At 37.8% G+C, this 23,440-nt stretch overlaps 1 protein-coding gene across 2 annotated transcripts in view; it reads right to left on the bottom strand.

The window, feature by feature from the left end:
• The window catches only part of CCHR8.PART0H11orf1 (chromosome chr8.part0 C11orf1 homolog), a 227,084-nt gene that overhangs the window by 171,350 nt on the left and 32,294 nt on the right, over positions 1-23,440 (bottom strand). For both annotated transcript variants that reach the window (XM_044081003.1, XM_044081002.1), the window contains exon 2: positions 2,865-3,077. In XM_044081003.1, the coding sequence (XP_043936938.1) occupies positions 2,865-3,050 (186 nt within the window). In that variant the 5' untranslated portion in view covers positions 3,051-3,077. The remainder of the gene's footprint in view (positions 1-2,864; positions 3,078-23,440) is intronic.

Genomic DNA, 23,440 nt, shown 5'->3' with positions numbered 1-23,440 from the left:
AAGTTGTGCAGTACGTGGCTGGATAGCATAATGGTTGGACTGTCTTTGAATTAGTTTCATATCACTTCACAGTGTATTTGTTACACCACTTTACTTGTTTTCTCTAGCATTCTCTACCAGCAGCAACTTGTGCTATTTCATCAGTTTAGAAATCAGACACTTAGTGCTACTGTGAATGATACAAAACAAAAAACACCCTATGCAGTTAATGCATAAAGACTAGACTTGGGCAACAGTGATTTATGAACGTACTTCAAAGTCACTTTAATACTTTGAAACTCATGGGTGATGTGACTGAATGTCAACATTCAATATATACGCAGACAGCTTGGAAAACAATAGGCACTAAATTTAACAACATTTATACCATCCTTATATATTAATAGGAACAAACTACTGATGACTTCTGTAAGGAAGTCACAACCTTACTGAGTGCTAATAAATATTCATAATATAATTGCTGCATGCCATTATTATCACAGAGTAACTGATGACTGATATTAAATTGTCTGTAGTTAGCATAAATTAATTTAAGGACCTCAAGTCAAAGAAGTTCAGATAATGCAATCAGGCTCAAAAATGTGATTATATTCAAATGTTTCTCAAAGTGTATTTATTATATGTCATCAATCACATTATTTTATGCAGCTTTCAGAGATACAAGTAGTTCTTCAATTTATTCTCATGCTATATACTGCATTAAGAGCCTCAGTTTACTAGCCAGTGACAAAATACAGAATTAATTATAAAGTCTGTAGGAAACTTGCTCGTGTATGTATGTGTCATCCAAAGACTAAAGTAGAAAAGCATAATATGGAACATTTACCTAAATCAGTATTTTCCAGACTACCTTAAATACAATGTTGAGTGCTTCTTTACAAACTATATTCACTACTATTCTTAATTTTGCAGGGTATTTATTCCTTCACCATGCAGATACCTTGCTTAAATGTCAACACAAACATCTAATAAGGCACATTTCATGGACAGTGAGATTTCAAAAGCCACAACAGAACTGGACAGTTGCAAGACTGTGAAGAAAATTGGGGGTTGGTGTGATGATATGAGATAGTGCCATCTGTGCCAAGAGAGAAGAGGAGTGTATGTGTAACATATGCCAGCATAGCTAGCTGGCATTTTGTACAGAATTATAAGTCATTTGACAATCACACTGATTTGTACAGATGCTTGTGTTAAAAATGTATTTGTAAAGTTGCTTGTGTTAAAAATGTATCAACAGTGGGTCCTGCTGGACAGAAAATTGATATACATGTATGTCAGACAGTACTATTATACCTGATTAAATGTATATGTTTCAACAGAGAATTCTGGAAGGGAAGAGGTTAATCTCAGTTCAGCTAATTTTGAAAAATAGGTTGAAAATTAAATGGGTTGGTTTGGGCCATAAACATTTTATCTTACAGGTCTGATTGCAGCCAGAGACAAAATGTCTGGGAAAACCAGGATTAGGAATCTTACTATGTTGTCCTTAGGGGTGAAATGTTTGCTACCCTGGAAGGGTGGAGGTTTTTGAAAATGTTTTATAGCTATCAGATGCCGTAACAAATCTTAGCAAAGCTCTGGGTGTGTATTATACCATAGTCAGGTAACCAAATGTGATGTCATTCTATAACCAGTGCTGAAATGTTTCTTTAGATTTTAGTGAGAGATATGGTGGAACTTTCACAGCAGCACTTTGTTTTCTGGAACCTGATAGGAAAGATCTCTCACAAATATCTCATACAACCTCACACACCTCATCTTGCCTTAAACTTAACTAGGGAATAGCAATTCTTTAGTCAGTCAGAAAAATATAGTGTGAATAGTTAAGTATTGTTTTTCTGCAACTGTGTGATTCTATCCAGCTGTGTTCTTTTTTTATATCTCATGTGATTGAAACTCTGGTGTTTATTATAACTAGATATTCAGTATTCTCATGTTTTCTATTTTCTTATTTATTTTTAAATATTTCTATACCTTGCATTGTGGCTAGTCTTTTAGAGAATACTTGTAACATCTTAAGAGTACTTATGCTTATTTTAGTGACACTGTGGCCATTCCTGAAGGCCTTGCTGCATTGGTCATACTCTACCATTTGTATTAGTATTAATTTTACTCAGTATAATTGGGTACCCTTGTAAGAGCCTTAGAGTAGCTAACTAGTGAAAGCATAATTACCCTATAGTCTGGGCAGAGTAGGCACAGCTGGTAAATCTGTGCCCGCCTTTCCTAGGTGTGCATGTGTATGTGTGCGTGTGTGTGTGTGTGTGTGTGTGTGTGTGTGTGTGTGTGTGTGTGCATGTGCCAGAAAATCAAATATCCATGTGCGTGTGTCAGCTACTTTGAACAGGGACGCAGTGCTCCAAAGTGGTCAATGTGTAGTCTTGTTTGGGGCCTGGAGAGAGAGCAAGAGAAAGTCATCCAGCCCCAGGTCTAGAGTGTGCTCCCTGTTTACTCTTACAGGAAATTATGCTTGGTACAGAGAGCTACATATGACACTATTGTGTGAATCCATTTTTGCTCCCAGTGGCCATCCTTCACTGGTATCAGTGGTGAGGATTGAGGCTCCTTGATTACTGGCTCGGAGTAAGGACCATCACAGCTAGCATTAGGGTTAATATGTTTACCTTACAGATACAGGATATAAGGTTTGATTCTAACCTTTGGTTTAGGAAGTTTAGCTGGGCTAAAAATGCCCCATAGTAGTGCAGATAGCATAGTACTAATCTATGAAGCTATGAACCTATGACAGTCGAAACATGGAAAAACCCAAACCCCACCACAGGAAAAAATAATTAACTGTCACTTAAGTAGTGTTAACATGCTACACTGGCATGCCTGTTTTTAAGAGCATTACTTCTTACCTGAGAAAGTGCTGGCCTTAATCGTTCCATATTCTTAAGGTCACACCGCTCCTCACTCCAGTTTCCAATAAGGGTTTTTTTAGAGTAAGAATCCTCATTGGTAGTACATCTCCACCCATACTGCTGAAATTTAGAGTTATCATCTTGGTCTTTCCAGACCTCTCCATATCCTGTGGCTCGAAGCATTGATCAGAAATAATGATGGAGCAAATCCTGTCATATGCAAAGGAACAGAAACACAGAGTTAATACTTCTGGTTGTCTTGCACCGACTTCTGCAGATTCTTACTGAAGTAACTGAGAAGACACAGAAAGTTCTCAAAATTTAAATTAAAGAACATGCACCTACATTAGTGAGCAGTGTCTGAAAAGTATTTTGCTCTGTAAGCATTAGGGAGAAGTACTTGCAAGTGATAAGCATTTGAAACAGAAGGATGAAAAATTCTAGTTTTGGATTAACATTTGGTATGGAGTGGGCTTCACTGGGCTGAAATCTATTGCCCATGTGGATAAGGAATAAGTGTCAGCAGTTGTCTGAAAACTAATCATCTCATACTAATATGACAGCATGGTAACTCTGTCCTGTTTTGCATCAACCTACTTCTCTATCAATATAAAAATTCTACTTATATTTACAAAGCCGATGATGTAATTTGGCCAACTTCACCAAGAATACAATAAACATGATACAGTCTATAATTCATGCCAACAACTATATTTCTTTTCCAATAATATATGATCAAATGAAATATTTCCTTCTGATGATTTCAACTATGCATTATTCGTTTATAAAATCATAATGCAATCATTGTGGAAACATAGTTACTCTCATTATAAGAGTATGTGATCTCACATCAGAACTATGACTTCAAATAAATACTATGCTACAGAGATAGATCAGCTTAAGATTCAACATGTTAAAATCAACTATAATCATATAAATGAATACAGTAATAACTATCAGACATACACAAAAATAGATATGCATGTAGATTGTACCACAGTAAACAGCTTTGAATTTGCTTTTTTTGCTAAAAGTGTAACAGTTAGTACTGCTAAATCGTTACTACAGAACTTTACTGCTGAGTAGAATGAATACTTAACTTAAACTGACACTTTTCCATCTGTTTTACTGGTTCTGTAAGTATGGTAATTTTCATAAAGTTGTACAATTATCAATGGTTTATTGAAGCACTAAACCATGTCACTACTACTGTGTCAATATTTTCTCATTTGCATCATGAAGTTAGCTCATGTCATTTGTTGTTAAGACCCCTGGCATTACTCAATGTAATGGAGCTAATGTTAGGTTTTACACAAGGAGCTTATGGGGGGGGGGGGTTCCATGAAACTTTTACCAAGCCTAATTCTGTTACCACTGTGAATCAAGTGGCAACCATTTTTAGCAAAAAAAAAAAAAAAATTCCTTTCTAACAACCATGTACCATTTTATGAAAGATATACTTTTTATAAGATGTTAAATTCTCAGGTAAAAATCTTCAGGTTAGTGATGAAAATTAAATAAATTGAAGTCTAGCTAAAAAAAAATTAGTGTTCTAGTAAGTCTGCAACACAAAACTTATTACATTTTTCCATCATCACAGTAACAAACTAAGGCACTAAGAAACTGGAAATAAGGAATAACTGGTAATGATACAATATGCAACACCTCTTAAAGGAAGCTAAAATGAAAGCTTTCACCTTACAATAAACAAGAATACAGAAGTTAAGGGTGCATTTTATAACTGTGCCAGACCAAAACAGATTTACTGATGGCATATTTGTTTATTTTGCAATAACCTGCTTAAGCCAGTGCAGGGTTGTGGGGAATCCATAGCTTATCCAGGCACTCAGTAGGTGTAAGGCTTTGAATTCAAATCTAAACAGAATAAAACCAATCGCAGAACATGCAGATAAACACATGGGCACAGGTACAGACAGACACACACACACACACACACACACACACACACACACACACACACACACACACACACACAGCATGGGCACAGTATTTTTATTGGTTACGAAAGAACTAAAGGTTTCCTGATAGCAATTCATTTTTGAGACTTTATTGGTTGCTGCATTCAATTTTTTGTATTTGATTGGTGTATCTTCTTACTGGTGGTGATGGTACCAATGCTTTCCTGAATGGTACAGACTTTTGATATTTTGATTGTTTTTCCAGTTATTACATTACAATTAATTGATGTATCCTTTAGGGTGGGTATGCTTAGTCTGTTTTTATTGGATAGTTACAAATAATTTTTTATTCAATGGTTCTGAAGAGGTCTTAGGTTCATAGGTGTGCACTAGGCTAATGGCCCTGTTGCCATTACAAGCCTAGCCCATAGCATTACCATGTCATCGTGCCACCAGACCTTAGTTCTCAGTACCTCTGTTGAGCAGAGCCGCTGGAGTGATCCCCGGGGTGAATTTTCTATTTCCCATCCACTCATCAAGATTTCTCTTGAAGAGGGCCAGTGAGGTGCTCTGTTTGACTTGTATGGGAAGTCTATTCCATAGCATGGGCAGTCTCTGGGTTATGAACCTGTCCGTCCAGCATGATCTGTTGATTGTGGTAATGAGGTTGAGGTCTTTGGAGCATGTGGTGCGGAGGGACTGGGATTTCTTTAGATGTAACATTTCTAACAGAGCTGGGTCAGACATGGCTTTGTAAGTCAAGCAGAGATTGCCTAGGCTATATGAGACAGAGAATAGTTGGAGTTTTTTGAGTCTGTCCATATAGGACAAATGTTTAAGGCCTAGGATCCTCTTTGTGAGGTACTTTTGCGGCCTCTCTAGTTGTTGCAGGTGTCTAGTGAGGTACATGCAAAATGGGGCATTGTGGTGATGAAAGCGCTAAACTGTTTACATTTCTGTTTTAATATTAAACTATCCTGTGTTCAAGTATAAGTGTACTGGTCATTTTTTTGTTGTTTTAATTTGTTACGTTTCCAGTTCCATGATTCGCTTATATTATTGGTTTGTATTGTATTTGAGAGCAGCTCACTAGAATATCTATACTCAACTCGCAGAAACTTTTCAGAGTCAACAACCCCCCTGCCAATGTGAACTCTTCTGGATTGGTGGGTAACTTAACCCTACTAATTCAACAGTTGATGCAAGTTTTACCTTAACATTATACTGGTATAGCTGACGGTTCAATAAGTGAGAACCGGAAAGAGAATGCTTCTAGATCTCCACTGTTTGGTGGCAATAATGAGTATCTACTTAATTCTTTGGGTGACTACAGTGAATTCAACAATGTGAGTAAATGGCTTGATCAGTGTAATTTAGCTGAACCTAGACAATACATGTGTTCTAAGGAAGGTGATTTCCTCAGTCTTGATGAACAAATACAAGCCCTGGATAAATGTCTCTTCAAATATAAGTCTATACAACTTGATAATTTCTTTTTAGAAGAGAGTTTGAAATGGAAACATGTCCCCAAGGGCTTGCGCCTATGGAAGTTTCCACAGGGCATAGAGGAAAACAATCCTTTTCATTTTGAGTTACTCAAATTGTTTGACAACACGTCTAGAATTGTTACGTCTGATAATCAAGAATAATCTACATCGTATGAAAGTTTATAAAAAGGGAATCAACAAAATGGTTACATCAATTACTAACACAAACCAAAATTCAACAACACTTTTAATCAAGTTGATCTACACCTGATCCCCATTAAGAGAAAAAAAGATAAAAAATTAATAAGGGACGATAATGATTATATTAACAAAACTGTTTTCCCTAAACATCCCAAGCTCTCAACGGGGATTGTAGATGTTACAAAGGGCAGTACTGAACATAACAGTCCTGACTTCCAGGAAGACTTCCTTGATGCTGACACCGTATCCCCTTTAGAACAACAAGGACTGAGGAAATTGGAATGAACAGGGAGCAAACAGAAACCAAATTCAATCAATCATTTTCAACATCTGCGTTTCTCCAACCAGCAATACAATTCGAAGGGGAAACAGAAATTCCAAGGGAACATATGTTGGAATTAAGTACTACCATTACAAATGATTATTTGGGTAAAGGTCCTCATCAAGGTATGGTATCCATTACAAGTTATTACAATTTTTTTATTTACAACTTCACCAACATGATTATTAGCCCTGAGTACCACCAATTATTCTTGAAGAGCTTTAGCTTCATTCCTACTGGAAGAGCAAAAAGTGAGCAAATTCTCACTGACTTGAAACTTTTTACACATAAACTTAATTTCCAGGTCTTGTTTTGTGACTCAGTTGATCAGGAGTCATTTGATATGAACTTTAAACATAAAAGTATGGCTAACCCTCCAGTTCACCCAATTATTTATGCTTTTGAAAAGACCTGTGAGAGGGACATTAGATCCTTGTTGGGTTGTAAAAGGAAAAACAGATGTTTCAACCTTACAAACAATGAGTGTGACATCTTAAATGGTATAGAACATATAACCCCAATATTAGGTGTATGAAAACCAATAATGGTGGGGGCCCCGTTCTTATGGGCACAACTGACTATTCTGGAAAGCTGAATCATTTATCAAGTGATGATGCCACTTATATCATGGTGTCCATCAACAAAAAGAACATCGCACACAGAGCAATTAACATACTACTGGATAAATTATTAGCACTTGACACAATTTCCCTCAGTCTTTATGATTTTCTTAAGGTTTCTCATACATCTATACCAAAACTTTTCAGGATTCCAAAGATACATTGTGATATGAATGATTTATCACTGAAGCACTTGCGAAATTTGTTAATATGTATTTTCAAACAGCTTCCATACATTATAAAATATTCTTGGGACTTTTTGAAAAGCTTCGAAAGGTCAAGATCATTAAAACCGATATCTTTGTAACGTGTGATATAAAAAATCTTTTCACAGCTATACCTCTTCTGCTTTAGTGAAATGGTACACAAATACTGGTTTGTCATCCACTGATGTTACCCTGGTGATTGACTTTATGGAGATTGTATTGAATAACAACTTTATTTCCTTCGAGGGAGATTTTTATAAACAGCTTTGTGGTGTTGCTATGGGGGCAGCATGTTCCCTACATACCTCTCAACTGTCCAGATTTTTGGCTCATACTAAATAATGACATACATTTGAGTTTCAGACTTCAAATCCTTCAGAAAATGTATGTTAAAACAAGCCCTGTTACTCTAGAAACTTTCTAAGTTTAGAAGAGAAATTGTTAAAATATGTCCGTATTTTTGGGCCTTTGTCCCCCCATTTTGTTGGGTTTGTCCAGATTTCTTGCACTAAGAGGTTGAGAGGTATGGTGCCCCCACCTATGAAAATGCTGTTCTGTTGAGATGGAAACTAAAACATGTATTCAATCTGGAGTTTTACAAGAAATGTTCATGTTATTTCCGGTACCTGCATAATATATTTTTCATCTGGACAGGTAGCCAGGATGATACTTCTAAATTTATGCAACAGCTACACTCCACTGTTGGGCTCTCTGAATTTATACACCATATCAATTCAGATTCAATTAGCCTTTTGGATATTTGCATCAGTAAGACAGATACTGGCCACTTGGAATTTTCCATCTACTGTAAGCCTACATTTGTAATTCTTTCCTTCATTTTCAAAGCCATCATCCATTTCATCAAAAAAGAGGGATTTTGAAAAGTCAGTTCATACGAATTTCTAGGCTTACTTCCAATGATGAAACTTACTGTTCCAAGTTTGACAAACTGGAACATATGTTTACCGAATGTGAATATCCAGTTAACATTGTCGAGGAAGTAAGGACAGCTGTTGTGAGAGAAAGAAAAGGAAAATACAGTGCAATTATTAATGCCGGTATTCAGACCAACATGGGAACACCAGAATTTGAACAACCCCAGCGAACTGTTGGGAATTTTTACAACAATATGGTGTTGCACTATTCCGTGGATGCTGCAGACATCAAGCAGATTTTTACTAGAAACTGGCACATTTTACAATGTGATGGTGCATTAAAACATAATTTTCTTAAAGGTCCTTCAATTACTTTCAGAAATTCTCCCAACAGCAAGAGAATTTTGGAAAGAACCAACAACAGCAGAACTTTTGGCATTCCGAAAACAGTAAAATGTGGAACTCTCCAGCAGTGTTCATTTATTGATTCCAACCCAAAGGGCTCATTAATTGATCTATTAATTACATAAGCAATCTATGGGAAATTTTACTGCAACTCCAGTAGAGTTGTTTATTTAGCCCAGTGTGCACCATGCCCTGCATATTACATTGGGAATACTAACAATTCTTTGAACATTATACAGTATCAGTAAGCACAACAATAAAAGTTCCTTGGCAAAGCACGCTGAAGTTTGTGGGAAATTTGAAACATTTTTGTTTTGTGTTTTGGAACAGGTTAATCAGAATGGCTCAAGTGACTGGAAAAACATTTTGTTACACAAGGAGATGGTGTGGCAAATGCATCTTGATGCCACAAACTACCCTGGTCTAAACAACAGGGTATCAATAATTAGTGAAATGAGATTTAGGGCATCTAAGATCTAACGGTTTATGACTATTGTAGGTATTTAATATTTATTTTCAGTTTTGCCGCATCGTTCATCAACCTGAGCCTCTGACAACTGATGGAACATTTCTATTGGCTATTAGAGACACTAAAGCTTTATTGATTGGGCAAAGTTTTTGGTTCCTTAATTGGTTTTCCCGAATGGCTCAAACTACCTGATTGGCACACCTTTAGGAGATGCTTTACTTTTAGTTTATGTTATAGCGGGGTATGGATGAATAAGCTCCTCTGATTGTAATTATGTTGTGGGGACTCGATTGTTACTGCAGTTATTTCAATGTATTTGACTGGTGGAACTTCTTATCGGCTCAAGTGACTGGAAAAACATTCTGTTACATAAGTAGATGGTGTGGCAAATGTGTTTCGCTGATATAAACTACCCTAGTTTAAACCAAGAGGTATTAATAACTAGTGAATTATGATTTAGGGCATCTAAGATATAATGATTTATTACTACTGGTGGTACTTATTATTTATTTTCAATGTTGCCGCATTGTTGTCAGTCTGAGCTCTTGACAACTAATGGAAGATTCTTATTGGCTATTATAGACAGCACAATTTTATGGAGTTGGCAAAATTGTTGTTTCCTTGATTGGTTATCCTGAATGGTTGAAACAATATGACTGGTACACCTTTTGGGGGATGCTTAACTTCCATTCTCCTCCACAACAGGGTATGGATGAATATTTTTGTAAGAAAGAACTTAAGCTTCTTTCATTGGAACTAACTCTTGAGGGCTTGAGTGGTTGCTGTATTCACTTTAATAGTTTTGATTGGTGTACTTTTTATTGGTTTTGATGGAACTAAAATGTTCTTGATCATAGGATCATAGGAAGTTACTAGACTACTGGCCCTAGGCCCTTATAAGCATAGCTAAGAGTTTAGCCCATGTTTAGACAAGTCAGTACCTGATGCCCCTGTCCAGCAGGGACACAGGTGGAATTCCAGGGGTGTATTTTCTGTTTCCCATCCAGCTATCCAGTTTGCGCTTAAAAAGGGATAATGAGGTACTCTGGTTGACGTGTAGAGAGAGTCTATTCCACAGATGGGGGAGTCTCTAGGACACAAATGTGTCCCGCCAATAAGTCCTACTGATGTCACAGAGCAGGTTGAGGTCACACGTGCAGGTTACTCAAGTGGAGCTTGACTTGCAGATATGCAGCAGTCCCATAAAGGCAGTCTGAGATTGCTTTGTATGCCAGACAGAGGTCACCTCTGAGGAGTCTGTGTGAAACTGAGTAGATTGACAGGGCTTTTAGCCTTTCTGTGTAGGGTAGATGTTTGAAGCTCTGGATTCTCCTGGTGAGGAACCTCTGTGATGTCTCCATCTGCTGCATGTGCTTTATGAGGTACAGGCCAAAAGGGGCATTGTACTCAGTACGGGCCTTATAAGGGAAGAATACAGGGATGTTATGACCTCCTTGTCCCTGGATGAGATACCCTTACTTATGAGGTGGGCCATGTAGAAAGCTTTCCGTACAATGGAAGCAACATGGTGGTCAAAAGTTAGGTTGCTATCAACCTGGATGCTCAAATCCCTCACACTGATTGTGTGCTTAGGACATTTTAGTTAGTGTGATAATTTGTGGGGACATTACTCTCCCTAAAGGGAATGATGATGCAGTTTTTGGTATTCGGCTTGAGGCCATGTTTCTGGCACTAGTCATTTGTTTGGGTGAGACTGATGATGTCCACATCACTAGGGAAATTGATGACAGTCATCTGCAAACTTGGTCAGCCATAGCCCACTGGCTTTGGCCTACAACACAGAAAAGTATATCCCAAATAACAGAGGCCTCAAGACTGATCCCTGGGGTATGCCGCTCATTACAGGTCTACTGCTTGAGGTGGCTTCCCCAATTTTGACTAGGTGGGTTCTATCAGTGAGCCAGTTTGCTAACCATTTAGTAACATATGGATTGATGCCTAGTTGAGAGAGTGTATCTATTATGCCCGAGTGGGGAATAGTGTGGACGGCTTTGGCCAGGTCAAGGTAGGTGGTGTGCACTGTCTTCCCCTCACCCATGGTTTTGGTGACTGTCTCAAAAAAGTCGACCAAATTTAATAGACATGACTTTCCCTTGACAAAGCCAAACTGTGTGGAATTGAGTGTTTGGAGGTTGCCAATATCCTTGTTAATGAGGTCGATGATAATCTGTTCCATGGCCTTACAGACCAGGCTAGTTAGGCTGATGGGTCTATAATTTCCCGGATCGGTAGATTGGAACTGATCCTTTGAAATCTGATTGGTCGTTCCATTCACTTTCACTATCACAGTGGCATACGGATGAATATGCCTGTATTTTTATTGGTTATGAAAGAACGAAAGGTTTTCTGATTGTAATTAATTTTTGGAGACTTTACTGGTTGCTGCATTTGTATTTTTGTATTTGATTGGTGTATCATCTTACTGGAGGTGATGGTATCAAAGCATTCCTGATTGATACAGACTTTTGTTATTTTGATTGTTTTTTACAGTTATTACATTACAACTGATTTGTGTATCCTTTCGGGGGTGGGTATGCTCAATCTGTTTTTATTGGATGATTACAAATAATTTTTATTCAATGATTCTGAAAAGGTCTCAGGATGGAAGTGCTAAACCATTTATATTTCTGTTTTAATATTAAAATATCCTGTGTTCGAGTATGGGTGTACTGGTAGGGTTGTTGTTGTTTTAATTTGTTATGTTTTCAGTTCTGTGACTCATTTATATTATTGGTTAGATCAACAACAGGAAAGACAGGGGTTAAAGATGGAGGCGTCTCAGTCTGTGTTAGCAACAAATATAAATCTAGGTTGGTAAAACAGGATGATGCCCTAAAGTTCATTTATATCCAAGCCTCAACAGATAAGGTTCTATACCATGTACGGGCTAGCTACAAGTCACCCTCTAAGACCCATTAAGCTTACAACTCTTACTTAGACCTACTAGAGGCACTCAGCATCCAACCAAATACCCTATTCATGGGAGACTTTAAGTACCCCTCTATAGACTGCAAAATGTACACTGCCTCTAACTCACAGACACAGTGTCACCCTGGACTTCATCAACATAAACACCCTGATCCAGATAGTGCATTCTCCGATCAAAGGATCGAAAATATTGGACGTAGTATAAAAAACATGGGAGAGCATTGCAGCCCCCATACCCTGTGTCACTTCCTCATTGGTGAAGTTGGGCCACAAAGCTGTCTCTCTCTAAATAAAATTCAACCAGGAAAACCGAACTAAACCCGTAACAGTTAGGAATTATACTAAAACAAAATACAACCTGTTAACCAATGCTTTGTCAAAATTCATTGCTCCCCCAAACCCTGAGAACACAATTACTTCTGCAGAATTACTTACAGAAACCCTGTACAAATTTGTAAATAGTTGCAATGAGGCTGCTGTACATACCAGATGTAAGCCTAGATCTAACAAAAAAACAAATCACACTAGTGGAATCCTTACCTCAACAGGTTATATAACAAAAGAAAAGGTCATGGCCAAAAACAGAAAGTGCATCTCTCATAGAGACAAGAACTCTCTGATTCAACTAAACAAGAAACTAAAGAGGTCTAATAAAGTCAGCAAGAACAATTACAAGGTCAGGATAGCCTCCGGGGCTAAAGGCAATCACAAGGCCTTCTTCAGCTTTGTCAGGAATCTTAAAAGTAATACTCAGCAATGTACAGAAATGGTGGTAAATGGCACTGACCAGAGCGACATAGTAAATGTACCGGCTGATAAATTTATTTCTGTATTCAATACCCCCTGTGAAATCCCTTTTAGTAAATCACCCCCCCCCCAACTATCAACAGGGAGCAGGCCCTGTAGGTACTCACTAAGGCTAAAAACACTGCTTCAGTGGTCCCCAACAATATCTCCATTTGCAACTTAAATAGCCTAAAACATGACCTAGCAGGACTACTTCAGACTGTTCAACTACAGCCTCAAAACAGGTTACATGCCAGGTGAATGGAGGGCCACAACAGTCATCCCTCTTCATAAGGGTGGGCCATCAACTGATCCGAGGAACTAAAGACCCATCTGTCCCACAAGTCTAATATGCAAAGCCACTGAATAAATTTTCTGGAAATGATCAACAAGGACATTGGCAATCTATAGACACTGGAACCATCTCAGTCTGGCTTTGTTAAGGGAAGGCCTTGCCTACTTAACCTGGTAGACTTCTTTGAGAGGGTCACCATGGCTATGGATGAGGGAAAAACAGTACATACCTCTTACTTTGACCCGGCCAAGGTTTTTGATACATTACCCCAGTCAGTTATTGCTGACAAACCCATATAACTAACCATAAATCCCTACATAACTCACTGGATTGCCAACTGACTCACAGCTAGGACCCAAGAAGTCAGGATCTGTGACACCACCTCCACCAAGAAAGAGGTCACCAGCAAAGTACCCCAGGGCTCTGTGTTAGGCTTGCTCCTGTTTGGCATCTACTTCTTGGAAGTCAAAGCTAATGTTAAAGGCCTTTGACTCACCAAGTTTGCAGATGACTGTAAATTGAGAGGTATCATACATTCCCCATGACACTAACATTCTACAGGAAGGTTTGTCACAAACAAATGACTGGTGTGAAAGCCACAGATTAAAATTCAATGCAAAGAAATGCATTGCAGTGCCCTTTAGGAAAGCATCTGCCCAAGCTAATCACTTCACCAATAAAACAACCCTAAGAGTTGACCTGATAGTTAGGCATCTGGGAGCATATGTAGACAGTAATCAGGCATTTGACCAACACGTATCCAAGATAGTAAGAAAATCATTCTATGTCACCCAAGTCTAAGCAAGGGTATGGTATCCAGGTCAAAGGAAGTAATAGTACCACTCTACTCAGCCCTTAACAGACCCATCATTAAGTATAGGGCCCCTTTTGGCATGTACCTAGCCAGGCACTTGCAACAGTAGGAACGCCCTCAAAGGTACCACACCAGGAGAATCCTACAAAGATTGCCTTAAGGTCCTGTCTCTGTACCCAGTCTCTTACAGGTTACTGATAGGCGATCATGCCTAGCATGTACGGAGTCCTCAGAACCAACTCTGATAGATCTCTTGCACATCTGCAAGACAAACAGCACCAGACATACTAGATCGCAGGAACTGAAGCTTGCAACATAAATGGAACCTAATGGAGGGACTGATATGTGCTTAAAAAGATCCCCGCACTATGGAATAAGCTCCCCATCTATGTGAAGCAGAGTCCATCTCTGACTCTTTTCAAAAGAAACCTTGATCATTGGATGGGAAATCACAAATTCACCCCCTGGCCTGGCCCCCATGTCTCTGATGGACAGAGGTCAACAGTAAGTAAATTAATCCCCAACTAAAATGCCCCCCCCCACATAGCCCTTAGCTACCTCTTTATTAAGATATCCCATCATATAGGCATCCAAGGAACTCTGAGACAAAACTGGGTTGGGTTGCATGGCTAGGCTTGTAAAGACCCTGGTGGTCATTAGCCTGGTATGAACCTATGAACCTATGGACTTATAAACCTGAAAAGGGACAACTGTGTCCAGTCAGTTTATCCAATCAATAAAGGAATAAAATAAAACACATTTTTCAAATCCAGTCTGACTACATCCACAAGACTGCGTTTATCCATATCTACCTCAAGTCATTCAAAGTACTAAATCTCTACATTTGCTACTATGTGAGGAAAACTAAAACCTTTTAGAGCATGTCTCTCATTTTACTATATATTTAACCATGGTTTCAGTAAATAAGATGTACTAATCAATGTGATAAGTGTATGGCTGGAAGGATTTGCAGCAGACATTTTCAGTTATGACCTAGTTAAAAAGGAATACAGAAAATGAATGACAAATTAGGTAATATGAACAGCAGACAATGATATAATTTATATATATATATATATATCTATATATATATATATATAGTTATAAAGAGATAGGACTTAGAAACATGGTCTGCAAATAATAGCAGAAGATGGGGGTACAAATGCAGAGATAATGAAATCAGCAAGAAAAGGGGAGCAGTACTGCCGGAACTGAGTCATCCTCAAGTCTTGGTTATTACCTTCACTTGGTGGACCTTTTTTTCACAAAATCTCTCCAAGACAACACTGATACATAAATTGTATTTTATATAGCATACATCATGAAGAGAAACAGGTTAAAAATAAAAAAGACAGCTGGATGCACAGGCCCAAGGATAAAAAAAGTGCCCAGTCCCAGTGTACAGACTGGTGCCAGGATGACCCTTCCCAGTTGTAGAAGAAACTAGTAGTCCAGAAAAACTGACAGGCCAAAAAAGAGTCATAATGATGACAGAGTGAAGCCTAGAATTTCCATAGAAGATATTCAGTAAGATTAAGAGAAAAATTAGAGAAAAGAAAAATACCTGCAAAAGAAAAACTGTCAAAAGCTTTAAATGCAAATTTGCATTCATTAATACAACAGATCCATGAAAAAAATTACATAGATGAAAAAAACACTGGGCCTTCTGGAAAAAGAAGTGACAGAGGAAGTACGAAAATATGAAGAACAAAATCAAATCCAGAGACTTGTGAAAGGTATAAAAAAGAAACATGGACATGGGAACGAAAAATATCTGATGTTCATATTATCTGATTTGCCATTCATTTGCTCTGTTCTTTTTTTATCTAGGTCATATTTGAAAATGTCTGCTGAAAATATTTATGCAAAGGAGAATGCCAAACCAATCAATACAAAAAGTAGCTCCAAAGATATTTAAAGAGAAATACAGACAAAGGCAACTTGATATGGAAAATGTCACTATACAAAAAAAAAACAAAGGGGCAATGTAAAACAGAGGATTATTAAGGTAAAAGTTAAACAAATAGAAACTGAATTACAGATTACCTGTAGAGTGAAGGATTTAATGTAGAAAATACAACACAGCAAATGTCAAAGCATGATGGAACAACGAGTCACCAAATTAGAGAAACAGGTGGAGTGGGAGGCATCCAAAGGAAAAAAAATGGATATAAGAAAGAAAAAGAGATCTGATATGCTGCAATATTAATGCAAATGAAAAAGCAAAACTAATCAATACAAAAAAGTAGCTGAAAAGATATTGAATAGAAATACTGTCAAAAGAACCCAGACTATGGAAAATTTCACAATACAAAGAATAGGAAAAAGGGGACTGTATGACAGAGGATTTGTAAGGTAGAAATTAAACAAACAGAAACTGAAGTTATTGGTTATGTATGAAATGAAGGATTTAGTGTAGAAAATCCAACACAGGTAATGTCATAGCATGATCTAACAACGAATCCCCAAATTAAGGAGAAACAGTTGAAGAGGGAGGTATCCGAAGAAGAAATAGGGAAAAAAAATCACTAAAGCTATTTGAAGAGAAATACAGGCAAAGGTACCTGACTGTGGAAAATTTTACAATACAAACAAATAAGAAAAGAAAGGAGAAAGTAGAAAAGAGGATCAGTAATGGAGAAGTTATGGATTGCTAATGTCATAGCATGATGGAACAATGAGTCCCCAAACTAAGGAGAAACAGGTGGAGTGAGGGATATGAAGACTTGCCACATGATGATGCTCTGGAGCCTTCTGCAGGAAACTGGTACAAAAGTTCAGTTGAAGTTTCATAGCACGGGAAGGAGCAAGAGCAGTAGCAACTCTGATGCAGGCAATGTTGTGAAATGATAGGCACATCTCGCAGGATACATCTGAAAAGGACATGTCACAGAAAGATGTTCTGGAACTTTCTGTAGAATGCCCACAGGACACAGAGAGCAAATAATGTGCTCCCAGTTTAGAAGAAAATGGTATAAAGGAAGAGCTGCTTGACTTAAAAGGGATGGATAGACATATTAAGATCACTGAAACTGAAAGAAACAGATTACATAAAGTAACACATTATAACTGATAAAGCAGATGAGCACAGTACTCAAGTCTATAAAGAGAAATTTGTAAACAGGATATATTATTGTGCAGCTAAATTAATGACAGATAAAGTCTTACCACAAAAACAGAGCAATAAGGGAAAAGAAGGGAAGAAATAAAATGCTACCATGGAAGCATTGACCAGAGAACACTATAAACTGATTAAGACAAGAAGTGTCATTGTTGGAGGAATATGGAAGAGGAAACTGATAACAAAAATACTTAGAAAGATAGATCTTGTAAAAGCAATGCACAGTATCAAAACAGACTAGCATCATGCATCATACACTATTGCAAATAATAAACTAAAGATATCAGCACAGGCATTAAAAACTTAGAAGCTATGCAGAAAAATATAAAGGAAAAGTGCAAACTAAGCAATTCATTGATGACCTAAAAGAGTTTTATAGAGAACTGGGAAATTAAGCAAAAGGAACAGAAACACCCCTAAGAAGAAATAGACGCATTTTGGAGAAACATTTATGAAGACCTTGTGAAAAATAACAAAGATGCTGAATGGATAAAAAAAGTAAAGGAAACAGTATTCAAATAAACAGAGTTTAAATGTACAGTTTATGAAATGGGATGAAATAACAGCCAAAGAAATTAAAACAAAATTAAGAAAAGCTCCTAAATGGAATACCCCAGGCCTAGATGCAGTACCTAACTTCTGGCTAAAAGTATTGGCATCTTTACACCAAGATTTAGCCCTGAGTAAGAATTACTTATATGTGCATCCTAAATAGACACCAACCTGGTTAACAACAAGAAAAACAATACTCATCCTTAAACAGTGAACCTGTAAGCCATCCTAAAAACTATAAACCAAAAACTTGCCTTCCAAAGATATACAAACTATATACTGGAATTGATGCAGACAGATTTTATAGTCATATGGAAAAAAAACTCAATTATTCCAGTGGAAAGCACAATAGTATAAGTAAACTTAACATAACAGTAGATGTTTGAATGATCACTGCTTCAGTAGCCTTAGCTACGTAGTTTATAACCTGTTAAAAATGTAACAGTCGGCTAGCTTCCAAAGATTCAAGGTACCTTCCATGTGCCCAAACTAACAGACAGCTCAAGCTAAGCTGATATGTGCCCCAACTAAACGAACAGCTCAGCTAAAGACATGTTTGGGGACTGAGTCCTGAAAGGACAATATTAGGAACAACAAAAAATAAATGATCACACTACTGCAGCAGTGATCATTTGACCATCTACTGTTATAGTAAGTTTATTTACACAGTTGCACTATGTTCATTATATTGATCACTGCTGCAGTCTAACTACATTTGGGAGGTGGAAGGAAAGGAGTCCATAAGCCCCATGAAAATGATCCTAGCAAAGCCTGAGCTGGACCAAGAGAAAGAATCAAGCTTACAGTGCTTTGTAAAAGTATGCACAGAGGACCAACTAGCAGCTCCTAGAATACTTCTATAATCCAACTCTTTCTAAAAAGCCATGGATGGAGCCAAAGCCATGGTAGAGTGGGCCTTAACCCTGCCTGGAATACTTTTGCTATGGTGAATAACATAAGAAATGAACTATTGATCCAAAGATCTGAAAGTTGTCTGTGTACACCTCATTTTAGGTTCAGGAAAGAAAATGAGGAGATGGAAAGGATTAGTTCTCAAAGAAACTCTACCCCTGTGGAAAATGAGGCAGAGCTGACTCACCATAAAAGCCTGCAACTCAGACACTCTTCTTGCAGAAGTCAGAGCCATCAATAAAACTGTTTTCCATGTTAAGAATCTCAAGTCAGCCAGGTTAACTGTTTCAAATGGCGCAATTGCTAGCTTCTCTAACACAAGGTTAAGATCCCAAGAGGGGCCCCTGGTTTACCTGGAGGTCTGTTGTGCAAAACCCCTTTCAAAAACATTTTGACATAAGACTGAATTGAAAGAAGATGATCCATGGGCAGACATGCAGAAATGGACAATAAATGAACCTTGACAGAGAATTAAGAAAGGTCAGCGGCTAGTAACTCACATAAATATTGTAAAACCACAGCACAATTACCATGGAATGGGTGCAAATTATGTTGCTGACACCAATTCGAAAATGTTTTCCATTTACTAATGTATGATTTTGTAGTAGTGTTTTTTTGTCTCCATTAGTACCTGCTGCACATCCTCAGTAAAAAAAGGGTAAAAAGGAAATATCTCTGGGCTGTCAGTTGAAGTTGATTGAGTTGATGGTGTAAACTCTCTGTGTGTTCTTGTGTGGATAGATCCCTGAGATCCGTTGTGTTGTACGCTTAATTGCTCCTGGCCATTTCCTAGAGAATGGAGAACCACTGTTGCCTGAGCCAAAAGGGAGTCATATCAGTACTCTCTGGGGATTCCTTCAGAATCTTCAGAAGTACCCTGGATATGAGTGTTAAGTGTGGAAAAGCATACATGAACATTCCTGTCCAAGGAGAAAAAAGGAGAAAATCCTTTTCTCTTTTTGCATGGAGTCTGAACATTCCTTTCCAGTTGATTGTTCAGAGGAGGCAGAAACTACCCACAGATGGATCAAATCTTGGAAGACCCCCTGATCTAGTTTCCATTCATGAGGGTCTGCTCTGGTCCTGCTCAGCCTGTCTGTCACACAATTTTACTTTAACAAAATTAGGATGCACGTAGGGTGAAATTGTGCTGTAAGGCTATACCCCAAACTAACATGGCTAGTCTGCAAAGGTGGTACAACCTGACTGTGGTATTGTCTGTAACAACTTGAAGAAATCCTGGGGACAAAAGATGATTCAGAGAATTAAGTGCCTTGATCAGAGCAATCACCTCTGTGATATTTATGTGCTTGAATCTGTCCTTCGTGTTCCACACACCCTGTACTTTTATCCCTCCTGAAACTGCTCCTAAAGCAAAATCTGGGGCATCTGCAGTGACTGACTACTTTAGAATAGGGAGGGAGAAGGAGAGACCTGGATTTAAGGATATCTGTTTTCTCCACCAAATGATTTACCTTCTGACAAACCTCAGGACTGGAATTTGAAAGGACAAAAGGTGTTGGTGGTAGGACCAAAGAGACTTCAGATAACACTGTATCTTTCTCATGTGGAGTCTTGCCAGGGGTATAATGCGAATCACAGAAGCCATGAGACTCAAAATCCTGAGGTATTCCCCTCACAGTGACAAATGTTTGTGTGTAAAACCTTAGAAGCAGATCTAGAGATAGATATATATATATTTTTTTTTTCCTGTGGAAGAAAAGCTCTTTGAACTGAGGTGTATAGTTGACATCCCAGGAACACAATCCTTTGTAAAGGAATTTTGAATGTTCTCTTGGAATCTTAGCTTGTTGGTCTCTCTCTCTCAGAAAGATTTTCCTGACACACTGAAAAAGACTTTGCAAAGATAGCCTGCAGTGAGCTATAACTGGGAGTTAGAAGTTTGTGAACACTCTTGGTGCAGTATATAGTCCAAAGGGTAAGGCACAGAACTGATAATGTGATACAGACACATAAAACATGAACAGGATGTGATGAAGAGGCAACACGTTGTTAAGTGAAATCATTTTGAATTTGGGCACCGTAGATCAGAGTGTGTGATATTCCTTCAAGAAGCTTTAAGTACTGAGCATGTGATTAGTTAATTAGATAGTTTAAGTTTAATGTTCCTGCTATCCACCCTGATGTATTTGTATACAATGAACTACTAAAATGAACATGCAAGCCTCAAAGTCTTCTTAATGCACATAAGAAGAGCGACATGGTGTCAGAATGGGATCCAGAGTTGCAGCCATGAGACAATTAGTTAAAGCTGGAGGAATATACAGGACTGGATCATCCCTACTGCTCAAATGAATAGCAAAACAGGTCAAAAATAAATTCCAGGTACTAAAACTTGCATAAAACAAAGCACTCATAATGCTCCTATGACATATTGATAAAAATATTTGAAATAATTACAAAAATGTTTGAAACAATATTCAAATCTGATAAAATGTACTTTGCAACTGTGTGCAGTATTACAGTGCAGTTATTTCGCAAAGTATAGACATTTCAAAGAATATTTCGCAAAATAAAGTTGTTTCAAAAAATATTTCACAAAATACAGTTGCTTCCAAGAATATTTCACAGAGTACAGTATTTCAAAGAGTTTATTGTGCATTTGAATATTATTATAAGTATCTGGTTGTGTGAATGTTCGTACATAGTTACAGGGGCCCATTTTGTATTGTGTTTTCTTATAATCTTTGGGCATGGCACCGCTTGTGTTTGATAACAGTATTACAGAAAATTGGAGAGTGTTTGAGCAGGAATACAATATTTTCATACAGGCTGCTTTTTCTGACAAAGATGCATGTGCAAAGGCATTTATTCTGCTTAATTTAGTTGGTTCACAGGCCATTGAAAGGGAGTGTTCATTTGTGTATGCACCTGCTGTGTTTGCAGAGGAAGGGGAAGATCCTCATATAATGGTACCGTCTGAAACAAGGGAAGACTCTGAGTACTTAAAATGTAAATTTAGAGAAATGTGTAACCCCCAAATGAATAAATTACAATGGAAAGACACTTATTTTACACAAGGGATCAAAAGCCTGGTGAAACTTTTGCAGCATATATAACAGCCTTATTTCTCATGGCTAAAATGTGCAGATTTGGTGATTTAAGAGATGAGTTGATAAAGGACAGGCTTGTGTGTGGTATTAATAATGACACAGTAAGAAAGATTTTGCTTCGATACAGTGATTTAACATTAAATAAGGCCATTGAGATTTGTCAGATATACAAGCTTTCATAAAAGCACACAAGTATGCTTACAAATTAGAATAGCAGTGGAAGGCACAGTGACAAAGCTCATGTTGATAGTATGCAGCACATGGTTAAAAGAAACAGGCCCAAGAACATGGCAGCTACTGCAGGACCTGTAACAGTCCCTGGGAAACCTCAAGTCTTTCCAGTAAATTCCAGAGCATACTCAGTGAAGCATAAGGGTGAGGTAGCAAAGTCAAAACATGTGCCCCCACCCAGCTTCATAGTCAACTCTCATAATTGTGGTGGAAATCATGAACCCAAAAGAGAAAAGTGCTTAGCTTTTGGTTAGCAGTGTCATTCTTGCAATAAGTGAAATAATTTCAAATGTTTTTGTGAATTAAATAATGCACATTCTTTTATTAAAAGAGGGCATTCCAAGAGGCAAGTTAATCAATTAGAAAGCTGCAACTCTAATTTCTATGTTGATGGTGTGTCTGTGCTTGGTAAAACAGTCAATGAAGTGGATTTGTGGACAAAGAATGAGCTCTTTTGTACTGTTTGAATTAATGGGAGCCCCATACAGCTCAAAGTAGATACTGGCTCAAAGTGCAAGGTTATGTCAGCAGAAACATTTTCTAGAGTAAAGGCTGCAGAACAACTTGATTTAACAAAGTGTGCAAAGCTTGTTGCTTATGGTGGTGAAGAGATTCAAACCGAAGGCTCAGTAGTGCTTTCATGCTACTTTGCTGGTAACTTCTATGGCTTGCAATTTTTCATAGTCAGTAGACACATGCAGTCATTATTAGGTCTCAGAGACAGTTTGAAAATGGGACTGCTTTCACTTAATAAAGAAGTTTACCATGTAAGACTGCATGACAACAGCTCAAATTTCACCCAAACAATTTTTTCTGAGTATGATGATATTTTTGCAGACAAACTACGCAAACTACCAGTTGTGTACTCTATGAAGTTAGACCCAGAGGTTAACCCAGTTATCAGACCAGCACAGAAAGTTCCAGTAGCTATGCTGAACAGAATCAAAGCTGAGCTAGACAGAATGGTGCAGATAGGAGTAATTTGTCCAGTAGAAGAACCTACTGAATAGGTATCTCCATGGTAGTAGCTCATAAGAAAAGCTTAGATGATATTATAATATGTATTGATCCAAGAGATCTGAACAAAGCATTAAAAAGACCTCATCATCCAACATGCACAAAGAGGTTGCTGCCCTCATACAAAATGCCACTGTTTTTTCTGTCTTAGATGCAAAGAGTTAATTTTGGCAAATTTTGCTTGACCGAAAATCTTCATTGTTAATCACATTTGGTTCACCATTTGGAAGATACAGATTTCTGAGAATGGCATTTGGAATAAATTCTGCCAGTGAAGTCTTTCTGTGTGCAATGGAGCATTTTTTTCTAGCTATCCCT

Source organism: Protopterus annectens, chromosome 8.part0 (assembly GCF_019279795.1).
Source record: "Protopterus annectens isolate FY-2018-M chromosome 8.part0, PAN1.0, whole genome shotgun sequence".
Taxonomy (NCBI): domain Eukaryota; kingdom Metazoa; phylum Chordata; order Ceratodontiformes; family Protopteridae; genus Protopterus; species Protopterus annectens.
The sequence above is the reverse complement of the archived record's forward strand: the minus strand, read 5'-3'. Positions and strand labels throughout refer to the sequence as shown.